At 44.3% G+C, this 22004-nt stretch overlaps 1 protein-coding gene across 1 annotated transcript; it reads left to right on the top strand.

Annotated features, from left to right (window-relative positions):
- The first annotated feature begins 1980 nt into the window (after positions 1-1980).
- On the top strand, positions 1981-21544 carry LOC144170723 (galactose-3-O-sulfotransferase 3-like). The gene is made up of 6 exons (XM_077700701.1): positions 1981-2106; positions 3486-3616; positions 7107-7479; positions 13800-14105; positions 15869-16132; positions 18342-21544. Exons 1-6 carry the CDS (start codon positions 2101-2103, stop codon positions 18444-18446), a joined length of 1185 nt encoding a protein of 394 aa, XP_077556827.1. The 5' UTR covers positions 1981-2100; the 3' UTR covers positions 18447-21544.
- Positions 21545-22004: the final 460 nt, after the last annotated feature.

Below are 22004 nucleotides of genomic sequence, written 5' to 3'. Positions count from 1 at the left end.
TATATAAAAGAAATGCGGGCAGTCCGCAATGCCAAAGAAGGCATAGGGGATCGTTCAGACTATTTTTTACCGTTATTGAAGTTACATTTTTTTATTATTGATGAGAGAAAAAAGAAAACCACGCACCCATATATATATATATATATATATATATATATATATATAGAGAGAGAGAGAGAGAGAGAGAGAGGAAGAAAAAGATAGAGTGAGGGGTAATGAGAAACACACACAACGTAGAGAAATAGTATGAGTAAACAGTCGGACGCGTAGCAAGAACAATACCGAGAATGTTTACTCACGTGGCGGTAAAGCACTTGCCTTCATAAGAGTAAGTCTTGGTGTCATAGGCAGCTTATGATGTTTCAACGCTGCTCAACCACTTCCGACATGTCGTAGAAGCTCAAGTCAGGACCCGGAGGTTAAGAAGATGGTCTCCTTCAACCAGAGTTGACAGAGTGGCGCTGGCTACCACCCCGAAGCGCAGGGAGCAATTACCTTAAAATGAATACCCCAGACAGTGAAGGGGAGCACAGCGTTCCCGGCAGTGAGGTTGGTATCACACCAGACCATAATTCTGGAGGTTGTGGGTTTGGGTCCCACCTGGGGAACATGTTTTCCACCACTTTTTTTTATTTTTCCAATAGTTCGAAAACTATACCCGTTTCAAGAAGAATAAATGACGAACCAACTTTTCTCCTTGTCATCCTTGGCGTTCTTGACTGCTGTTCCCTGTTTCTGTGTTCATTCGACAAGCCCTCCATTACCTGCATTCACTACACACCACACACTCACACTCACACTCACACTCACACCCACGCACCCACACACCCACACACCCACACACCCACTCGCGCACACACGCACACGCACGCACACGCACGCACGCGCACGCGCACACGCATATATATAAATTACTACCATCATCATCATCAGCCTGACTACGCCCACTGTAGGGCTAAGGTCTCTCCCATAGATCACCAATTATCCCGGTCCTGTGCTAACTGCGACCAATTTATCCCCGCAAACTTATTGATATAATCTGCCCATTTAACTCTCTGCCGCCCCCTGCCCCACTTGCGTTCTTTAGAAATCCACTCTGCCACTCTTAATGACCAACGGTTATCTTGCCTTCGCATTACATGCCTTGCCAATGCACATTTCTTCTTCGTAATATATGTGGATAATTTACATACATATGCAGAATGCTGACCGAGCATAGTGGCCCGGACGCGAGTTATTTTTGTGTATTTGTGTGAAAATACTGTTTTAAACGCGTATTTTTTTGGCTATCGCAGAAATCAAGCAGGCGTATTTTTAGATAAAAGAACACTCCCTTATACCAGTTTGCATTGATGTTTCGCCTCAACTATGGCGAATGTTTTCTGTTCGATCACTAATGTTGGCAAGTATGAATGGTACTGCATTCAGTTTGGAAAAGTTTTGCCGATATGAACTTTATCTTTGACCGGGTGACCTAAACTAGACACACACAGACAGACAGACAGACAGACAGACAGACAGACAGACAGACAGACAGACAGACAGACAGACAGACAGACAGACAGACAGACAGACAGACAGACAGACAGACAGACAGACAGACAGGCAGGCAGGCAGGCAGGCAGGCAGGCAGGCAGACAGGCAGGCAGGCAGACAGACATTTTCGGTTTTAACTAGCCAGCAACGCACCTCGTCCTCAAAAGATTCGTCGCACAGGGGCTGCTCAGTTACTTGCCGGACTCCTTGCGTGGCTGTGTTTGATGTTTGTTCTTACCGCAATTTTTTTAATAACGTGACATAGCGCAGGTGTTTTTTTACCATCCACTGCTCAGAACACAGGGTTTATCACCCCTGGCGGCGCATAATGTTTTCGAAAAAACAAAGCGGCTGGAAGCTTGAGCGAAGCCTTTCCGGGCGAAAGCTGAACAGCAAGCAGCGGAATGGGTCTGCTGCCGTGGCACCTGTCGCACTACAGTCGATGGGGCCGAGCCATCAGGTAAGGCACACAGACGCTGTATGTCTCGCACGGGTGGAAGTCAGTGAACATCCAGAAAAGAAGGCGGTCATTGTGATCGCCAGCTGCGGCAAACGCTACAAACGATGCATGTGAGTACTTGCGACTACGTACGAAGCATAATTGTAAAAACGCCTACAGCGCGTATGGACGCAGAACTGTCTTTAGTTACTGAAAAGAGAATAGAACATTTATCACGACAATGCGGCGTTGTTGGTAATAAGTAACTTTAAATTTCTGCGCTTAATAGGCAAAGGTATGGGTTCAGTCGGAGTTGCCGAGAATAGACATGTTACCTGTAGGTGACTGCCGCACTGCAACAATACATGCCATATTAATCGAGCATGAAGCTCGAAAAAAAACGCCTAAAGCAAGGCTGAGTCATGTCAGCATGGAATTCGAGTTGAGAGGGCTATCGCGGTCTCGAGCTTTTTGCTACATTGTAAATGGTAGCTGCACTCAGCCAGCATAGAATTCCAAGCTGTCATGTGTCTCCAGAAACTCTATGCAAATAGGGAAGACATTCCTCGTGCACAACTTTTTTTGTCCATGCAACAAAGCGATTTGTAGCATTTTACTCGAAAACCCTCTTTTTTGGTCTCGAAGGCCTAAACTCTTTCGCATGCTGTTTTTCTTTAAACTTCGTTTGAGATCGACTTGTGCGAAGGAACAAAAGGTCAGCGCGAAAGCATGGTGAAAAACTCAAGGAGCACATGTTTAGAATTGCTTTTGACGTCATCCCATCTAAGGGATTAAAATGTGAGCGAACAACCACGGAAACATTCCAGCGTCATCTCCGTTAAAGTGTATGGTTTTTGGGTGATTATTTTTGAACATTTCTAGCTAAATGCGCAATTTGCCAATAATATCTCCTCCCTCTATCTGGGCTCATGTTTCTGCGCTCCTTTTTTTGTGTGTGTGTGTCCCAGCTTTCTTTGTGCCATTTCGCATTTCGTGCAAGTTTCGGAGTGCATCTTTACATATCCCTGCCGCAAGCTCGGTTAGAATTTGGCAATAATCTGTTTTTCTCAGGGCTGGATGCCTGCAATTCGATGTATTAGGAAACAAAAGCAATCAAACCAAGTCTCAAATACTACTCGAGATGTCGGGCTTACATTCCTGAAGGGAGAAAAAAATCGGACGCTACTTTGGACAGCTATGACCGCTGCCGGTTCTCTAGAAACAGTTACCAGACTACAGGCGAACACCGCGAAACAGCTCAACAATTCTATGAGTACTTTCGATTTTGCCCGTCTTATCCTAATTGGTAACTCTTTACAGGCCGCAGCGGATACTTCTGGGGGAAGTATCAAATAAATGAGAGTGCCGTCAAAGCAACGTGTGTGGCTCATACAAAACACGAAGCGCCCCCATTCGTTTAATCAGAAACTACGTCGATGTTCAGCCATAACGTTTTCTCCTATTTGAGGGATCAGTACGTGGCGTATAATGTGACGGACGTTCTGTGCAGGATGTACGGCAGTACTTGGTGGCCCGCCTGTTGCATCAGCGGCAATCGTTTATCCTGCTGATCGGCTTCACCATATGGATTCTAACAGTACTCTTCTATGTGCAACGACTAGACCTCATGGCGAACGATGGGTACTGACTCATCATGCGATAAAATTGACAATCCGGCTTGTTGTAGCGCGGGGCGCACAATTTCACAATGGTACAGAGGGGTTAGACAAATCGCAAATAACTCAACAAAACTTGTTGAGCTAGTTGGTTCATGCTTATTGGAAATAATAAAAGTGGGCGCTAAGCAGACAACGACGAAGTAAGAAACATACACCACATACAGGCGCCTGTATGTGGTGTATGTTTCTTACTTCGTCTTTGTCTGCTTAGCGGCCCCTTTTATTATTGCTAATAATTTACCATGTACAACCCGCTCAATCTATAGCCACATATCCATCTCGCCATCGAAAATAACTTCAGACTTTTCGTGATACACCTTTCCGTCGTATTTCATAACTTGTTTACTTCCATTGCTTTGACCTTGCTTGAATCTGAGCAGGACCGAACATATATTAAAAAATGAGTTTAACTTCACCATATCACGACGTAAATTCGACGAAACGTGATTTATTTATTTATTTATTTATTTATTTATTTATTTATTTATTTTTTTTTTTATTTATTTATTTATTTATTTATTTATTTATTTATTTATTTATTTATTGGTTGATTGATTGATTGATTGATTGATTGATTGATTGATTGATTGATTGATTGATTGATTGATTGATTGATTGATTGATTGATTGATTGCGCGGTTTAACGCGCCTAAAACTACACAGGTTATCAGGCGTGCCGCAGTGAAGGGCTCCGGATTAATTTTGACCAGCTGGGGATTTTTAACGTGCTCCGAAATCTCGAACACAATGTCGGTTTCGCTTTTCGCCCTCAAAAGCAAAGGAAAGGTGAACAAAATTGGCGCACCTTGCACTAGTCGTGCAAGGCTGGAGAGACAGCAGTGCTGGCGGCGCCTCTCCCTTCGCCGTAGTCACCGATGTTATACCTCGCACGCATTTCCGAACCAGCCGCTGAAACTGCTCCATGACTGGCAGGCGCGGATCGTTTTGTCCACCGACTTTCAAATCTCTCTCAAAGTGGACCGCGTTAGCCGAGTTCGCGCTACAGACGCCGAGTACGCAAAGCTGGTTGCCGCGGGTTCTAGCGCGAACTCGGCGTCTTTGCTTGCCACTTGTTGGCTGGCGGCTAGAAGAGCGCGCGAGAGATCACGCCATGAACGCTGGGCAGAGTGTTCTCGAAGGTCGAGCTGACCGACGCCGGGCGCTGCCCACGAGGCGCACGCTCACGTGCGCTTGGTCTTTTTCTTTTTTCTTTTTTTTCTGGTAACGCTATACAGCGGAAGTATAAGCTTAGACTGCTCTACTGTTCAAAAAACATGCAGCCGAGGAAGGAGGCGAGTTTGAGAATAGCTTGCTGAAAAGGGCCAAAAGCGACAGTTTGCGAAGGAACAGGCTACCAAGCGATTAACACTTATTCGAATACACGAAACGATGTTACAAAGAAATTTTCTAGGGCATTCAAGTAGAAGCGGCCACTGCCGACAACACGGGAACGAAACTACGCTGCTGCTATAGCAGCACTGATGGCAGGTATATTTTATATACCCGGTGACTCTGACTTCATGCAGAATCTTAAGCATTTTGTTAGTGCTGCCTTTAGTACCGAACCCGTCGTCACAAAACGTAAAATCTCAATTTCCAGTTCAGTCAAATTTTCATACGAGGTTTAATATTCATACGCATTGCTCCCTCCTATACAACCTAAAAACCCCTAACAATGTACAAAGAACGGCAGCTGTACTCTGTAGCGATCATTTCAATCATTTGGAAAACCGTGCAAGAAAAAGTTGGACAGCCGGCGCTTACAACTCGGGAACCTTTTTGTAGCCTTACACCTGAAAATTTTCACGCAGCCCCTAAAGATTTTATGGTGGTTTATCTTATTACCTTTATTCTTATTTAAAAAAGAATAAAAGTCGTTCAAGAAAATGTCAAACATTATGCAGAACATTGGCACGCAATACACCCCAAAAATGTTCACCCTCAATGCGTGGTAACACTTTTAGTAAGATATTTTCAGCTAACTATCCAGTCTAGGTGTTGCGACAAAGAAATAGAAAGAAGCACCGGTATGCGCGCAGAAGCCTCGATCCCCTTTTATCATTGGTATAGTGGATGAACTAAATGTAGCGGCAACGTTTACGCAGAGCTGAGTTTTACTATATAATTGTGTATATCTATTACAAAAAGTCGGCGTCAGGGAACTGTACTCTCCCGGCGGTCCCACTCATGCACGGGACCGAAAAAGGGGATGCAGCACATGCAGAAATCAAAATAACACGGAGGCAGTCGAGTATCTCCTACCAAAGGCAACGACATGTAAGCAGAATTCTTTACTTTTCAAGTTCGACTTTGTCCCACGTGTAAGTATGATACGTACTGCACACCATGCCTGAAGAGTGCTTTGTGAGCACCGTGCTTGAGGGCAGCGTAGGTCCATAGCCTTATACATGCAGCCGCATTCGGTGTGTTTTAAATGGATATATTTGATACGGTCGTTCACATTTTGTTTTTGTTTTGTTTTTTTTTTTTTATCTTCAATTCTCATTACCAAGGGTCCTTTTAAAAGCGTCCTTCCGGCTGAACCATAACCGAATCTATCATAGTGATGGTGAAGAAGCAAATTTGAAGAGCGGGAGGATATAAGGGGAGGGAAAAATAAGAGGGGGGAAAGAGATAGGGAAGCGGGCGTAAGAGTCGTACAAAAGAGCAACCGGGTGTGAGAATAGCAATGAATGAGATGAGAATGAGGAGAGGAGGAATGAGAATAGTATATGTTAAGATAAGTAGAGAAAGAGTGTGGAGAGGTGTACAGGTGAGGGAAAAGAAGGAGGGAAGAAAGGTGGACGATATATATCAGGTGTCGGTAACGTGTGGCCCGCGAAGCCGTAGTATGCGGCTTCCGGTTGTAGCAAGCGGCCCCCTTCCCTTCCCCTTGTCACTTCCTATCTGAAGGCCGGAATGACAGCTTTGACCAAAAATGGCGTCAAAGCTGGCGACATTTGTACTGAAAGTAAACATTATTATGTTTTCTATTTCTATTTGATACATTATTTTCAATTTTCCGAATTTTTTTCCTTGCCTGCAAAGCACCCCCCTCTCACCCCACCCCACTCCCCCTCACTCCCCCCCCCCCCCCCCCGATCTGCCGTCCGGCACCCGCCGTGTCGGTTACTTGAAACTCGGCCCTCTACCTCAAAAGCTTGCCTGCCACTGATATAAATCGTAGGGAAGGAGGAAGAGGATGAATGTAGGGGTGAGAGGGGTTGAGTAAGAGGTAGATACAAAATAGCGGGAGAACGTGTCGAAAGACGAAAGAGAGAGAGACTCTCTCTCTCGAGAGGGAGAGAGGTGGGGGAGCAGTGCAGCTTCTAGGAGGAGGAATGCTTGAGTAGGGATGGGAGGGCGAGTTTTTGATCCTTCCTTCTACCTACAGCTGAATATTTAGAGCCCGTGTTGAAAACATGAATGGCACCTATTCCCCTCCGTGCAAGGCCGGGGCCGACGTCGACGGGAGCCAAGTACATGACCAGCGGCGATACTTCGGCCCGGGTTCCTCAACGCAGCGTGTGCTTTCTCAAGACGCACAGATGCGCCAGCACCTGCGTCCAGAACGTGCTGCTGCGGTACGGCGAGAGCCATGGACTCCGCTTCGTGCTGCCGGAAAGTGACACGAACCTGGACCATCCCCTGCCTTTCAACCGCTCCGTAGCGCCCGGGAAGCCGCCCTTCGATGTGCTCGCCCACAACGCGCGCTTCAACGAGCCCGAGATTCGCGCAGTGCTGGGGCCAGAAGCGGTTTACGTGACTATCGTGCGGGAACCGGCCTCGCTGTTCGACTCGCTCTACTCGTACTACGGGCTTGAGGTGCGTTCGCCGAATTCTACTAGCGACATCCGTGGGCTCTTTTCCGGAAGTAGAAAAATCTAGTGCATCAGGAATAGAGTCTGAAAGGTAGCGGCAGCGAGGAAAGTGTTTTATTTTTCATTTTTAGAATTTTGCTTGGTTGTTAGTCACATTAATGAGTTGTGTATCCGGCTGGCTAGTGACACACCTCTGGCCGGTGTATCTAGCTAGTGACATCATCATCATGATATCTTCATCATCAACCTGTCTACGCACACTGCACGGCAAAGTTTTATGATTTTTTTATTGTAGGGTCTAACGTGCCGACGCAACGCAGGCGATGAGGCACGCTGTAGTGGAGGGCTCAGGATTAATTTTGACCACTTGGGGATTATTAACGTGCGCCGAAATATTGTACACACGGGTGCTTTTGCTTTGCCCCTCCGTCAGAAAAGCGGCCGCCGCGGCCGGGAATGAAACCCGCGACCTCGTGCTCAGCAGCGCAACGCCTTAGCCACTGAGCCACCGCGGCGGGTGCAAGGTGAAGTCCTCTCTCCTAGTTCTCCAATTATCCCGGTCCTGGGCTAAATGCGACCAGTTTATCCCCGCAAACTTCTTGAGCTCATCTGCCCACCTAACTTTCTACCGCCCCCTGCCACGCTCGCCCTCTCTAGGTATCCACTCTGTTACCCTTAATGACCAATGGTTCTCTTGACTTCGCATTACCTGCCCTGCCCACGCCCATTTCTTCTTAATTTCTACTAATACGTCCTTAACATCTTTTGTTCTCTGACCCACTCTGATGTCTTCTTGTCCCTTAATGTTACACCTGTCAAGGAGAGCATATATCGGAGATCAAATCGGAAGGCGTCGGTGCGGTCCCCACTCTGGACGCACGTTTTTTTTTTTTTCTTTTCTTCATACGTAAATTCAAAAATGTTTGCTTAACTACCCGTGGTAAAAAACCCTAACCCTTTCCCTATGCTTCTATTGGTGTTGTAGACTTCCAGCCTCTTTTTATGTGCGTATATATATGCCCTGACGAAGGCAAGTCTCTTGCGTAAACGTCGGCAACAACCGTAGACGCTACCTTGTTCCAAGTTCTCTTGTTCTCCCTAGAATCTTTGTAAGTTTTATTGCTCCCTATATATATACAAGGTGTCCCAGCTATCATGCACCAAGATTTAAAAAAAGAGCAATGGGGTAACTACAAGAAAACCTAGTGCATAGTGTTTGCAGTACTGTGAAGAAGCGGACAGTAATTTTTTCGTTAATTAGACTTGACTAATTAATTGTAATTAATTATCTAACTCGATAATTACTGTCCTAATCACTGAATTGTCAATGAGGCCTTTTTAGGTACCCACGAGGGGCATCTAACTGCGGTATTTTTAGCGACGAACTAATTGTGTACTCATTTATTCTGACTTATAAAAAAACCCCGCCAAATATGAAAAATACCACGTGATGGCGTTGCGCGCGCATTGTAAAGCAGCGTCCCCAAATAAGCTGATTGAAAACAACTGCTTCGCGTGTTACCCGCCCGAAGAGTCAGCACATCACCTTGATAATGACATGCATGGAAGGAGCAGCAACAGCAAGATTCGCGGGGCGTGTGTGCAGATAAGGCAAAAACTCGGTCGCGATTTCTTCTTTCTTTCTTTTGTTTATTTCATTCTGACTAACTCAGAGGCAGCCTGCTTGAGGGCGTTGCTTTACGATGCGCGCGGAGGCGCCGTCACGTGGTATCTTTCATATTTTGCGGGTTTTCTTTATCAGTCAGAATAAATGTGTACATAATTAATTCGTCGCTGAAAATACCGCAGTTAGATACCCCACGTGGGTACCTGCAAGTGCCTCATTGACACTTCAGTGATTAGGACAGTACTTCTCGAGTTAGATAATTAATTTCAAATAAATAATTAAGTCTCATTAACGAAAAAAAATACTGTCCGCTTCTCCACTGGACTGCAAACATTATGCACTAGGTTTTTCGCCGAGTTACGCTATTGCTCTTTTGTTAAATCTTGGTGCATGATAGCTGGGACACCCTGTCTATCTATCTATATATATATATATATATATATATATATATATATATATATATATATATATATATATATATATATATATATATATATATATATATATATATATATATATATATATATATATATACACACGATAGGATAGACACACGTATGAAAACGATGATCGAACTAACGTTTCGACCGGGGTCCGGTCTTCGTCAGAGTAAACTTCGGTAATTGAGCGCGCTGAATATATAGGCACGAAATGATAAAGGCTGACGAATAGTCTTGCCACTTTGCAGATACAAATCAACAATAATAAAATAAGAAGAGCACACGTGGTATTTGTACACGTGTGAATTAACATGACGTTTTCAAATACAGAACTTGTACGGAATATCGGAACAGATCAGGGAGGATCAACAACTACCCTTTAGAAAGAAAATGATAACGTTCGGGGATTACAGCTTAGCACTTAATACGCAAACACATCAGGAGCAGTATGTAGATATAAAAAAGAAAGAAAAGATGTCGTCGTTTCTGGAAACATTTCATATCGTTTCCGTTCGCGTAACCACACAAATGAATCGGTAAAGCCTCATTGAAAATGGTGGCTCTGCTTCTACGGTTCCAATGGGGATAATGCAATGACGCCAGCATATCAGGGCAAGAGGCACGTTAACGTTCCTACACTTTCATTGATACCCCGTTTGACTGTGTTAAATTTATGAATTAAAAAAGACTCACGCACTTCCCTTTCGTGATGCGAACGGAAACCTGATTCCAGTATAGTAGCCCTAATTTTTTCGAAAGAGTGACCGGGAATATTTACATGCTTAGACAAAGGAAGCCCAGGAGAGGAACGTGCGTGCGCCCGGTGGTTATTAAAACGGAGCCTGAAAGACGTCTCGGTTTGGCCGATATACTGGAGTGCGCAGACTGGGCACTCTAGGAGATATACTACATTCGACGTATCGCAGTTATAATTGCCTTTAATTTTTAAGGAAAAGTCAGAAGCTGTGCTGTTTACCGTTACTGACGTGGTCATATGGGCGCACACTATGCAACGAGCTTTTTGGCAAGGAGAACATCCATGCGAAGGTGGCGATGCGATCGTGGAAGAGGTCACATGACCCGTAGGTTTTTTGAACGGCGATAGACTACGCGCGGTGGCTCTTTAAAAATGCTTCTAAGTCGCTGACTTTGCATAAGGATATTATGATGCTTCTTTAAAATACCTGTGACTTTCGGCGCAGACGCCGAGTGGGTGAGAACAAGATTGAGTTGTGAATCAGCCGTTGTGTTATTCTGCGGTTCGAGAAGCGTTTTGCGGTCCAGGGAATCCGCGCGCTTCAGAGCATCGTCAATTAATTCTTGAGGGTAGTTTTGCTTGATTAGAGATTCCCGGAGTTTGCCGCAGTTATCAACAAAATCTGATTGCTCAGAGCATATTCTTTTGAAACGAAGAGCTTGGCTGTATGGTATACTAGTTTTATTGTGTTTAACATGGCAGCTTTCGAAGTGCAGATACTGATGCCTGTCAGTGGGCTTTCTATAGAGTTTAGTCGACAATTTTCCATTGACTAGGGACACGGTTACGTCGAGAAAGTCAATTGTAGATTCTGAGATATTGTGCGAGAAGTTAATAGACGGGTGGGCGTTATTAAAATCAGCTATAAAGGAATAAAGCTCAGATTCCCCATGTTGCCAAATTAAGAAGATGTCATCGATGAAACGCCTGTAGAAAAAGGGTTGAAGGCAGCGGTCGGCAAGAAATTTGTCTTCCAGGACACCCATAAAGATACTTGCATAATTAGGGCCTATTCTTGTGCCCATAGAAGTTCCACTTACTTGAAGGTAGTGTTCATCGGAAAATTGAAAATTGATTAGTTCAAGTATTAATTTGAGCATGGTTGCTAGCCCGGACCTGTCAATCGGTTTGTCATCATCTGAGCGTTCATATAAGTTAAGAACAGCCTTTATACCATCTGCGTGCGGTATGTTAGTGTAAAGCGATGCCACATCAAGAGTTACAAGAAGTGAACCATGCGGAATTATAGGATCGGCTATATCAGATAGGAAGTGATTCGTGTCTTTAATGAAAGACGCTGAGTTGGAGGTATTTTGTTAATGAGGTTATCAACAAAGCGCGAAAGATTCTCTGTCACAGTGCCTATTCCAGAAATAATGGGACGACCCGGGTTGTCTTTTTTATGAATTTTGGGTAACAGATAAAAACGACCAGCAACAGGGCTGAGTGGGAGGAGCGATTTAGCAAGATTCGAAGTTATATTCCCTGTCTCAAAGAGGCTCTTAAGAGTATTTTCGATTGTGGCTTTGAATTCTAAGGCTGGGTCGTAATCAAGGCGCCTGTAGAAAGAACTATCAGCAAGTTGCCTGTGGGCTTCATTGACATAGTCACTGGTATTCATTATAACAATGGCGCCTCCTTTATCGGCAGGCTTAATAATAATATCACAACGCTCTCTCAGTTTATCAATAGCTGCGGTTTCATTACTAGAAAGATTTCTGCGGAAATCTTATCGTTATCGAAAGCTACCAAGGCCGCAGATTTTTCCGCAGAAATCTTTCTAGTTTCTAGAGGAACGGCGCACGCACGTTCCTCTCCTGGGCTTCCTTTGTCTAAGCATGTAAATATTCCCGGTCACTCTTTCGAAAAAATTAGGGCTACTATACTGGAATCAGGTTTCCGTTCGCATCACGAAAGGGAAGTGCGTGAGTCTTTTTTAATTCATAAATTTAACACAGTCAAACGGGGTATCAATGAAAGTGTAGGAACGTTAACGTGCCTCTTGCCCTGATATGCTGGCGTCATTGCATTATCCCCATTGGAACCGTAGAAGCAGAGCCACCATTTTCAATGAGGCTTTACCGATTCATTTGTGTGGTTACGCGAACGGAAACGATATGAAATGTTTCCAGAAACGATGACATCTTTTCTTTCTTTTTTATATCTACATACTGCTCCTGATGTGTTTGCGTATTAAGTGCTAAGCTGTAATCCCCGAACGTTATCATTTTCTTTCTAAAGGGTAGTTGTTGATCCTCCCTGATCTGTTCCGATATTCCGTACAAGTTCTGTATTTGAAAACGTCATGTTAATTCACACGTGTACAAACACCACGTGTGCTCTTCTTATTTTATTATTGTTGATTTGTATCTGCAAAGTGGCAAGACTATTCGTCAGCCTTTATCATTTCGTGTCTATATATTAAGCGCGCTCAATTACCGAAGTTTACTCTGACGAAGACCGGACCCCGGTCGAAACGTTAGTTCGATCATCGTTTTCATACGTGTGTCTACCCTCTCGTGTATTTTTGAAACCGAATCCCGGAACTCATTCATCGCTACATATATATATATATATATATATATATATATATATATATATATATATGTATAATGTAGTTGTACTATATTGTATTATTATTTTTTTTTCGGCCGGGTTGTCAGCTCTGACACACTAGGTTCATCTTGACAGTGCTCTTTTTCTTCACTTATCGTCCTGACGTGTGCATTGACTTCACCGAGCTTGTTCTTGTTCCTGGTTATTCGTGTATTGTGCTGATACTGCGACTGTAATTACCGTAGAATTTTTCTTTTTCTGCCGTTTTTATTATTAAAAGTTGCCATATTCACTTCATGCGTCCATTTGAAACTGAAAATGTACGCTTCCCGAATCTTGTAAAAACTTTCTTCTTTTCCCTCACCCTTCCGTATAGTTACGCTTATTGTAAGATGTCTTCTTGCAACTGACCAGACATTACAGTTTCTATTGATTGTGTAATGTTGCCTAAAATTACACTATGGTATTTTTATTCTTCTTTGAAGTTGTAGTTTCTTCTTATTTTTTGCTCACTCACTGTTCTTTTGCCAGCTGTTGATGCATTTCATTGCTGTCTTATACCTTTTCTGTGCGCCAGCACGACTTGATTGTGTAAAGTCGGTTGGATTGCACTATTTTATTTCTAATCTTCTTTGCCGTTTTTTGTAGGTCTTTCTTTCTTTTTTTTTTGCTCCCTGAGTGTTTATTAGCCAATTGTTGATGTACTACAGTGCTGCATTTTCCCCTCTGAGTGCTCCAGCACGAAGCCCTCCGCTGTTCCTGGGCACTATAATAAACATTGATTGATTGATTGATTGATTGATTGATTGATTGATTGATTGATTGATTGATTGATTGATTGATTGATTGATTGATTGATTGATTGATTGATTGATTGATTGATTGATTGATTGATTGATTATTATTGCGACATGCATAGGCTTTTCCATTTTGTGCTACCCCAGAACACGACACACCTCAGCCTGGAAGAGCTGGCTGACGCCGGGGCGTCTTATGGCGGCGTCCTGCGGTTGCTGGCGTTCGAGAGGGCTTTTGGCTGGGTGGGCACAAACCAGATGAGCTTTGATCTCGGCTTGGAGCCCGCCTTTTTCGAAAATGTGTCGGCCGTACACGTATTCACAGAGCAGATGGATGCCATCTTTGACTTGGTTATGGTGGCAGAGCGAATCAACGAGTCGCTGGTGCTACTACGAGACCTGCTGCGCTGGGACTATGACGACGTGGTTGTCTTCAAGCACAATACTCGGCAAGTGCGTACGCTTTTTACTTCGCGGCTGGGGCAGGATTTTTCAGCTGTGACATCATTTTTTATCTTTTATAACGGGAACGTACGTGTCTCACCTTCGCGCATTTTGTTCATGGAGGTGGAAGCTCGTGGGACTAATGTACATCTGACACTCATCATGCGCTTTGCGCTTGTATGAGCAGTTTCACCTCCAGCGTGCCTTGTCAGGCACATTGACATCATTTCACGATGAACAGTGAAAAAGAAACTTTTTTTTTCTTTTTGTGAAGGAAAATTTGACATCCACCTTAATGCAGCCATGCGGCTGCAAGGGAAAGCTGTTGAGCTTCCGCAGAAACTTCGCAGTTGAAGAAAAATTCTTCCTTGTATTTTATATTCTCTAAATGGACGTTATCTCTCTTCATTGTTATACAATGTCCGCACCCTGTTATTCGTAGGTCACAGTACATCCTTGTTGTGTCGTTTAACACACATACGCGGAACAAAAACGGTGCAAAGTGCAAAAATTGTCGGTTATGCATAGGCTGCTCTGCTATCCACCGAGCCCCAATAAAGTCGGCTTAATTGCTAGATACAAATTCATGTTTGCAGCGCATATTTTACGGCAAAAATAAGGCGTGTTTTATTACTGTATTATCAAAGGCATAGCGTCAATAAGGTCCCCTATGAATGTTTTGTTACGGATTTAATAAGGTGTAGATTTGGCCGAGTTATATTCCATGCTTAAAATCCTCTCCACAAAAAAAAAAGGACTTCGCCGACAGGACGGGCATGGACAAAATGCCCACTGTGTCGTGTAAGCTTTCTTGTGCCTCTCTCTGCCTTTTCCTTTTTTCTTACGCAGTGAACGTTTAGTACCCATATGTAGAGCTTTACATTAAAACTCCTTAAACTCTACTTCACTGCTATGCACTAATGTATTGCTAGGAAGACGATTTTCAGGAGTAGTCTAGGTTGTTTTAATGTGAAAATATGAATGCATCGAAGAGCATTTTCTTTTTCGACGAAAGTTGGACACATCAAGCGTTATAACCCCATTGAGAACACACCGAAATGCTAACGTATATAAGTGGGTTGTCCCGCGCCTTTGCACGAGAACCGCCATTGACATCCCAGTCGCATGGGCCATGGCCATCCCCGCTAGTTTCTCTGACACGTCGTTCTCTTGTATCGGCCTCTGTGCGTATACGCTCCAGGCCGTCTAGTTGATTCAAGCTTGCTCTTTATCCAAGGATTCTTTCTGGGTACACGAAGCCTTGTGTACATAAACTACCGCCAAAATACAGACTCGCTTTCCAAAAAGCCAGGCGTACCATCGCTCAATGTTTGTGTGTATTTACGCAAGCGAGCAACTATATCGTTTCCAGCCCTCAGGGAACATCGCGGGTTGTCTGCGTATTTTTATTTGTGGTGAAGTGCCTGAGATATTTGTAGAATTTTCATTTCAAGAATCAAGTCTTGCGTCTTGTATTCGTGCGCTGTGCGTTTCAATGCAATGCATCCCTAAAGTCACTCGTCAACCACCTCATCTGACCATAGCTCGAGAGATTAACAGTAGATGACAATGCGTTCCTCATACTGATCGTAGACTACGAATCTCACGGTGTATTCAGTTACCACGAAAGTGAACGATGAAAACTTGACGGTGGACATTAGGCGGCGGGGCGTTGAATAAAGATCGTTCAGCGTATGTAGTAGATCCACGTTGGTTCGCCACGTTGGTTCGACTGTGTGGAACTTGAACTCACGATCGCCTGGTTTGCGCAGAACCGACACCGACGCCCAGTGAGCCCCCGCCTGGCGGACGCGCTGCGCGTCTTGAACGCGGCTGACGCGCATCTGTACGCGCACTTCGAGAGTCGCTTCGACCAGCGCGTGCAGGAGTTCGGCAGAGAGCGCATGTCCGTCGAATTGCGCCTTCTTGAGGAACGCACTGCCCTCTGGTACCGGAGATGCGTCGCCACGGAAGACGGCGTGTCCCGCAATGAAGAAGAGCCGGAAGAAACAGCAAAGCCCTGGCTAAGGCCAGAAGTACGTTCCCTTAGTAGCCGTTATTTGAGGCGCACATTTACAATTCCTGCGCTTATGCGGTCACGTGATTTCAGTTGTGGCCTCCACTCGTGCTGCAAGCGTGGTTGTAAAGCACAGGACACAAAAAACTTTCTGATTACGTAATAATATACATGGTGTCCCAGCTATCATGCACCAAGATTTCAAAAAAGAGCAATCGAGTAATTAAAAGAAAACATAGCGAAAAAAAACCTAGCACAGGCGAGTGGAGCAGACGACAGCGGCGCGATTCCCTAAGCTGACGTCAGGAGCCAGTGGGTGCCCCTAAAACATTTCACCGCCAATATTGAATCTTTAAGGGGTTCCTCAGTCCAAGATGCCTTGAGTGCGAGGGGAATCTACAGCTCTTAAGTGCTATACAAAGATAATTGATTTATAATGAGGTGTAACGCGCCAACGCTACAGAGACGGCGTAGTGGAAGGCTCCGGATTAATTTCGACCACCTGGGGATCTAACTTGGCCAAAATATGGAACACACGGGAGTTTTGGCTTTTCGCCTCACCCGAAAAGTGGCTACCGTAGCCGGGAATCGAGCCGGCGTGCTTCCATGGGCTCAGCCGTACAACGCCTTAACCACTGAGCCACCGCGGCGGGTTGGGATACACAGAGTTGGGTAAAAGATTCAAGCGAGAAGTAGACGGGAAAGTGATTAGTCAAAAGGGAATGGGGAAGAAGAGGGTAGAAGTGCAATTGGAGAGGGAGGCAATGAGGGAAGAAGGCGAAAAGGCGGAATGGAAAGGAATTAGCGAAGGGGATGGGATTTGAGGAGAGAGTGGGACCGAGAAAAAAAGACTAGCTGAAGGGGAATTCTAGGAAGGGGAGTATGAAAGGAAAGAAGGGAAGAGAAGAGGAGGATGGAAGTTCAGTGGATGAATGTCCGGGAATGAAAAGAGGGACAGAATAATGGGTGGGCAGCGTAGTACGAAGTTGTGGGCAAGAATGAAGTCACCGGGGCGGAGTGATATTGGGCGGAGCGATAATGAGCGGGATGGGGTTAAAATATCACGGAGAAACAAAATTTATAGAATTCATGGGATTAACGAGAGTAGATGAGGAGAATTAGGAACAGTAGCGGAAGAGACAAGGGAAAAATGAAGAGTGGGTAGACGGAGAGTAGAAAAAGGAGGCTAACAAGTCTAGAGGATGTGGGTAGAATTGAGGAGGGGAGGGAGGGAAATGGGGATGTATGGGTGGACGAGTAGGAATACATAAGCGAAAAATATGAGAAAAGAAGTAGGAATTCAGTAAGGACAATAAGGGTGGTGAAGAGAAAGGAAAGGAATGGGCATAAAGTAAGGGTGAAAATGAAAGGGGTAAACTGAGAAGGAGGAAAGGAACGGGGTGAGAGTCAGATTTGTTGGGGCGAATAGGAGCGAGAAAGGAAGGGGAAAGGCCCGAGGGTGAAGAAAGGCGAAGGAGACATAGGATCAGAAAGGACGTGAGATTGGTTAGCGTAAACGGATCTGTGAGATAGGGTTTTCAGAAGTTAGATGAGCCAGAAAATATCAGAATTCGAAGAGTAAGTGTGGAGTAATTCAGTAAGTGAGCACATCGCGATGGGGAGGAATATTGCAGTGGACGTAGGCATGACAAGGAGGATGTTAAAAGCGAAGATCAGAACGGAGGGGAAGCTAGGAAAATGGGATAGATAGGGTGTGTCAGGGGTAGGAGAGGGACATAGCAGTATGGACCCAAACGAGGGAGAGCCTTGAGAATATGAGCGGGAGAGTGGAGGAGGCATCACGCGTCAGGGGTGGCTTAAACACAGTCACATTTCGACGACTCTTGCAGCGAAGCAAGCCGATATGGGTCCATTTCTTTCTGTCAGTTCTTAGCCAGCACTACGCAGTTCGCAAATATCCTATTATATCATATTATTCTCTCTTCTACGAAGTTATACTCGACTGCCCATTTTCTCTCTCTTCTTTTTGAATATCCTCTCTGGTGAGAGTCTACAGAAGAACGGAAGACCAACCACGAACTACAGGTGACCGGCTCTGGGTGTTTCCGTATATACAAGCGATAGGTCATACTGAATAAAATGTAAATATGGGAAACGAGTTTTGTTTTCTTTCAAGACACTGATATTTCTGTATTACGCTCCAGCGCTAGCAACGTGAGTCAAATAAAGCCAACTGTTCCTGACACCTCCAACGAATGTCTGCGCAGGGGGTCTGGCGTTCCGGAAACTTGCTCTCGGACTACTGCTTCCAACTGACGATGCCGGAGCCGGACTTCACAGACCGGATTCGTTTAAGGCAGCGGCTGTTGTAGGTTGCCTCGTGAGGGAAGCGTGTTTGTGCTTTGACTTTATCCGGTGGTACATGCTTTTTCTGACATTCGTAAAGTTCCATTCATTTTTATTTACAGAAGTTTCTTCTGCCTCGCGGGCCCGTTGATATATTGCATTGGTTGTTGCTGATATAGGTAACCCATCCGAATGCCTATAAAGTGCTCTATGGGATTTCGCCATAACCAGCCTCTAAGGAGGCGAATCGGGTTTTGCGGTAAATTGCGTGTTTTTACAGAATCCTTGATGTGTTTAATGTGTGTTCAGGGGGTAGAGTTATTCAATTAGTTTTACTTATAAATGTTGCCTGCACAAATTCTGAAATACCAATTTTACTGTTTTCTCACGATAAATAGGGCGATCAATTTATAAATTACATTCTCAATGAAATGAAAATGGCATGGCATATCAACGCCGAACCCATAATTCTGGTCGAAGAGTGTTGAAATTTCTCGGGTAGATTACTATTACGGAATAACAGCTCCATAAAACTCAATTTCATTACATCTTCAGTACACCCTACTGGAGTGAAAAAGGTTAAAATGTTTGTTTAGAAATTTTCAAATTATTGGGGTTTACGCGCCTAGATTCCTAGATCCCTAGACCTAGTGGATCCTTAGAGAAAGCTGGCGTGGCATGCGGTGACAGAAAGTTGGGTGGGCAGATAAGATCAATGAGTTTGCGGGGATAAATTGGCCGCAGTTAGCACAGGACCGTTATAATTGGAGATCTATAGGTAGAGGCCTTTGCCTGCAGTGGGCGTAGACGGGCTGATGATGGTGATGATGAGGACAAAACGCCGAAGCTACATCCGCGTTATAGAAGCGCCTTAGTGTAGAGCTCCGGTTTAGTTTCGACCACCTGTAAATCTTTAACGCGCGCCGAAATCTCGACACACGGTTGTTAGCGCTTTCGCCTCCATTCCAAAAGCGGCCACCGCACCCAAGAACGAACCCGCGTCCTTGAGCTCAACGGCAAAACGCCTCGGCCACTGAGCCACGGCAGCAGGTATGTCCGTTTAGCAAATTCGTGATTATCCCGCAGCTGGTTTTGCATTTGCAGGAATTTTTCAATATCTGATTTACCCTTCCATGAATGCTATTTCACCAACTGATTGTGACGGTGCCGTGATTACGCCATGTCATTGTTGTGTTGTGCGAAATTTAGTATATTCGAAATCAATTTCTCATTCCCCTGCTGTTAAAATGTCCGATATTGTTTTATTTTATCACTATGGACGCTGTACTTTCCGACTTGTACGGTATGGTGTACTTGATTAGAAACCAAAGGTTTCGTCGCCATCATGTGCAGACGCTATCAACGCAATTTCTTTGAAGAATACAAATTCGGGCTCAGCTGTGATATTATGAAGTCTATTTCATCAATTCCATAGTTCGGGATGGTTACCTAATGGCCCGGAGATCGGAAAAGTTGTGCCATTATTTAGATCTGGTGATCCTTACTCCCCCCTCAATTACAGGCAGGTGTAACAAACGAGTATTTCTTGCAAAGATTTTCAGCATATATTATATTCTACCTTGGCCAACTTTCTGGGGAAGAACTCATTTCTTACCCCTAAGCAACATGAATTTCTTTAAACGTTGTTTTGCGAGACGGAACTCATTTTCTTCATACATGGCATTACTTCTGCTTTCGATAACGGATATTGCATTGATTGTATTGTCATTGACTTTTCTAAGGCTTTTGATTTAGTTAATGAATAATCACCAATTACTGTGCATATAGTTAACCAAATTAAATCTCGATCACCGCATTCTTTATTTCATAAAAAGTTGATTATCTAACAGGACTCAATGTCTAACTGCCAATAAATTTCAATCACCCCACTGTTCAGTAACATCATGGATTCCAGAGGGACCCGTTCGTGGTTCTTTGCTTTTCTCCATTTATCTAATGTGTTGCATGCAGTGGTTAATTCAAACATTAGATTGTTCGCAGATTATTGCGTTATTCAAAGAGCTATCGCTGTAGATTGAGACAATTCCATCCTGCCGACTCACCGCAACAATATTTCTACTCCTTGGAACAGACGGAAAATGCGTTTGAATACTCAAAAATGTAAAAGAATTAGATTCTCTCGACCAACTAATAACTCCAATATTAGCGGCTTCTTTATCCAAGGCTCTAAACTCGAACTTGTTGCGTTTTACAAATACTTGTCTGAGAAATTCTTACCACCGAAAATCATGTAAATTTGATTGCTAATAACTCTACCCGTATGCCTGGGCATTTGCCACGCCATTTTTCTATGCCACCTTAACATGTTAAATTACGGTTATTTAAAACTTTATTCCAACTAAACTTGAGTATGCATGTGCAGTGTGGGATACTCACTATTATTATCTCATTTACATACAAAAACCATTGGGCACGCTTCATCTTGTCTCACTATGCTGAGGCATCTGGTGCTTCTAGATGAAATGCCCCTTGAACCTTCCCAACCTAGCCCAAAATACGCAGAAAATTGCCCGTTTGTCAGCCTTTCATAAACTTAACTTTGCAAATGCATTCCCCTTCTTCTGCGCTGTCATATGTGGCAGACCGTATTGACCATCGCTATAAAGTATACATTCAGCTTTGCAACGCTAATTGTTAGCCTCAGTCATTCACAAAACAGCTAACGAATAGAATCGTCTACCTTTTGCAATAGCTTATATAACCGATTCGTCTTAATTGAAGGCTGGCATTAAACATCACTTTGTTCATCATGGCCGCATTTATGCTCTCATTCTATTTTGTATTCTACCCCCATTTTTGCTTTTCACTACTGATATTCTTTGTCGCTGTTTGTGCAATTTGTATCCACATATGTTTATGCCAACAACCACTCCCTTCTGCAACGCCCTTTGGGTATTTAAGGAATCGAAATACATAAATTGTAAAGGCGCCGAAAGGTGCAGGCACTAGGCAAAGGAAAACGACAGTGCACCAGATTCAGCAGCTGCGAAAGCAGCATCGACAGTGACAGCCGATCCAAAAGCCCCGACTACGAAGACGACAGGCGCGCGTTGCTGAACGCGCTATATCTTGGATCACGATCACTAAATGCTTTCGTCAGCTACCTTGCTTTGATCAATACATCGCCTTAGAAAATAAATACTAACATAGCCGGGCGTCGCCGGTTAATGCCCATATTTCATATTTAAATGTGCATTGTGCGTGTGATGAGTGTGTGCCTTGTCTGTGACTATATACTGATTGTTTGTTGCCGTGGGTTGCAACCATGGCTTCACCACTGGCTCCCAGCGACCCGCCTCTTCATCTCTTTTATGTACTAGATAGGTTCAGCCATAATAGGTGAGGCTCTCTGGGTCACAAACAGAATTTCCTTACCACGCAAGGATTTAGCAACCCTGGTTGAGTACATTTGCTAAAAACCTGTCATTGATTATACAATCCCACTGTCGGCCTTCAGGCACTCAACAGGCGTGGCTGCATGTCTTTGGGAGAGGCCTTCGGCCTGCAGTGGAGATAACCAGGCTTAAGATAAAGGTAAAGACAAAGACCGGAGTAGTGGGAGA

Source organism: Haemaphysalis longicornis, unplaced genomic scaffold (genome assembly GCF_048455015.1).
Source record: "Haemaphysalis longicornis isolate Haplotype H1 unplaced genomic scaffold, Haemaphysalis longicornis Haplotype H1 scaffold_2, whole genome shotgun sequence".
NCBI classification, from domain to species: domain Eukaryota; kingdom Metazoa; phylum Arthropoda; class Arachnida; order Ixodida; family Ixodidae; genus Haemaphysalis; species Haemaphysalis longicornis.
This window is presented reverse-complemented; position numbering and strand designations above follow the sequence as displayed.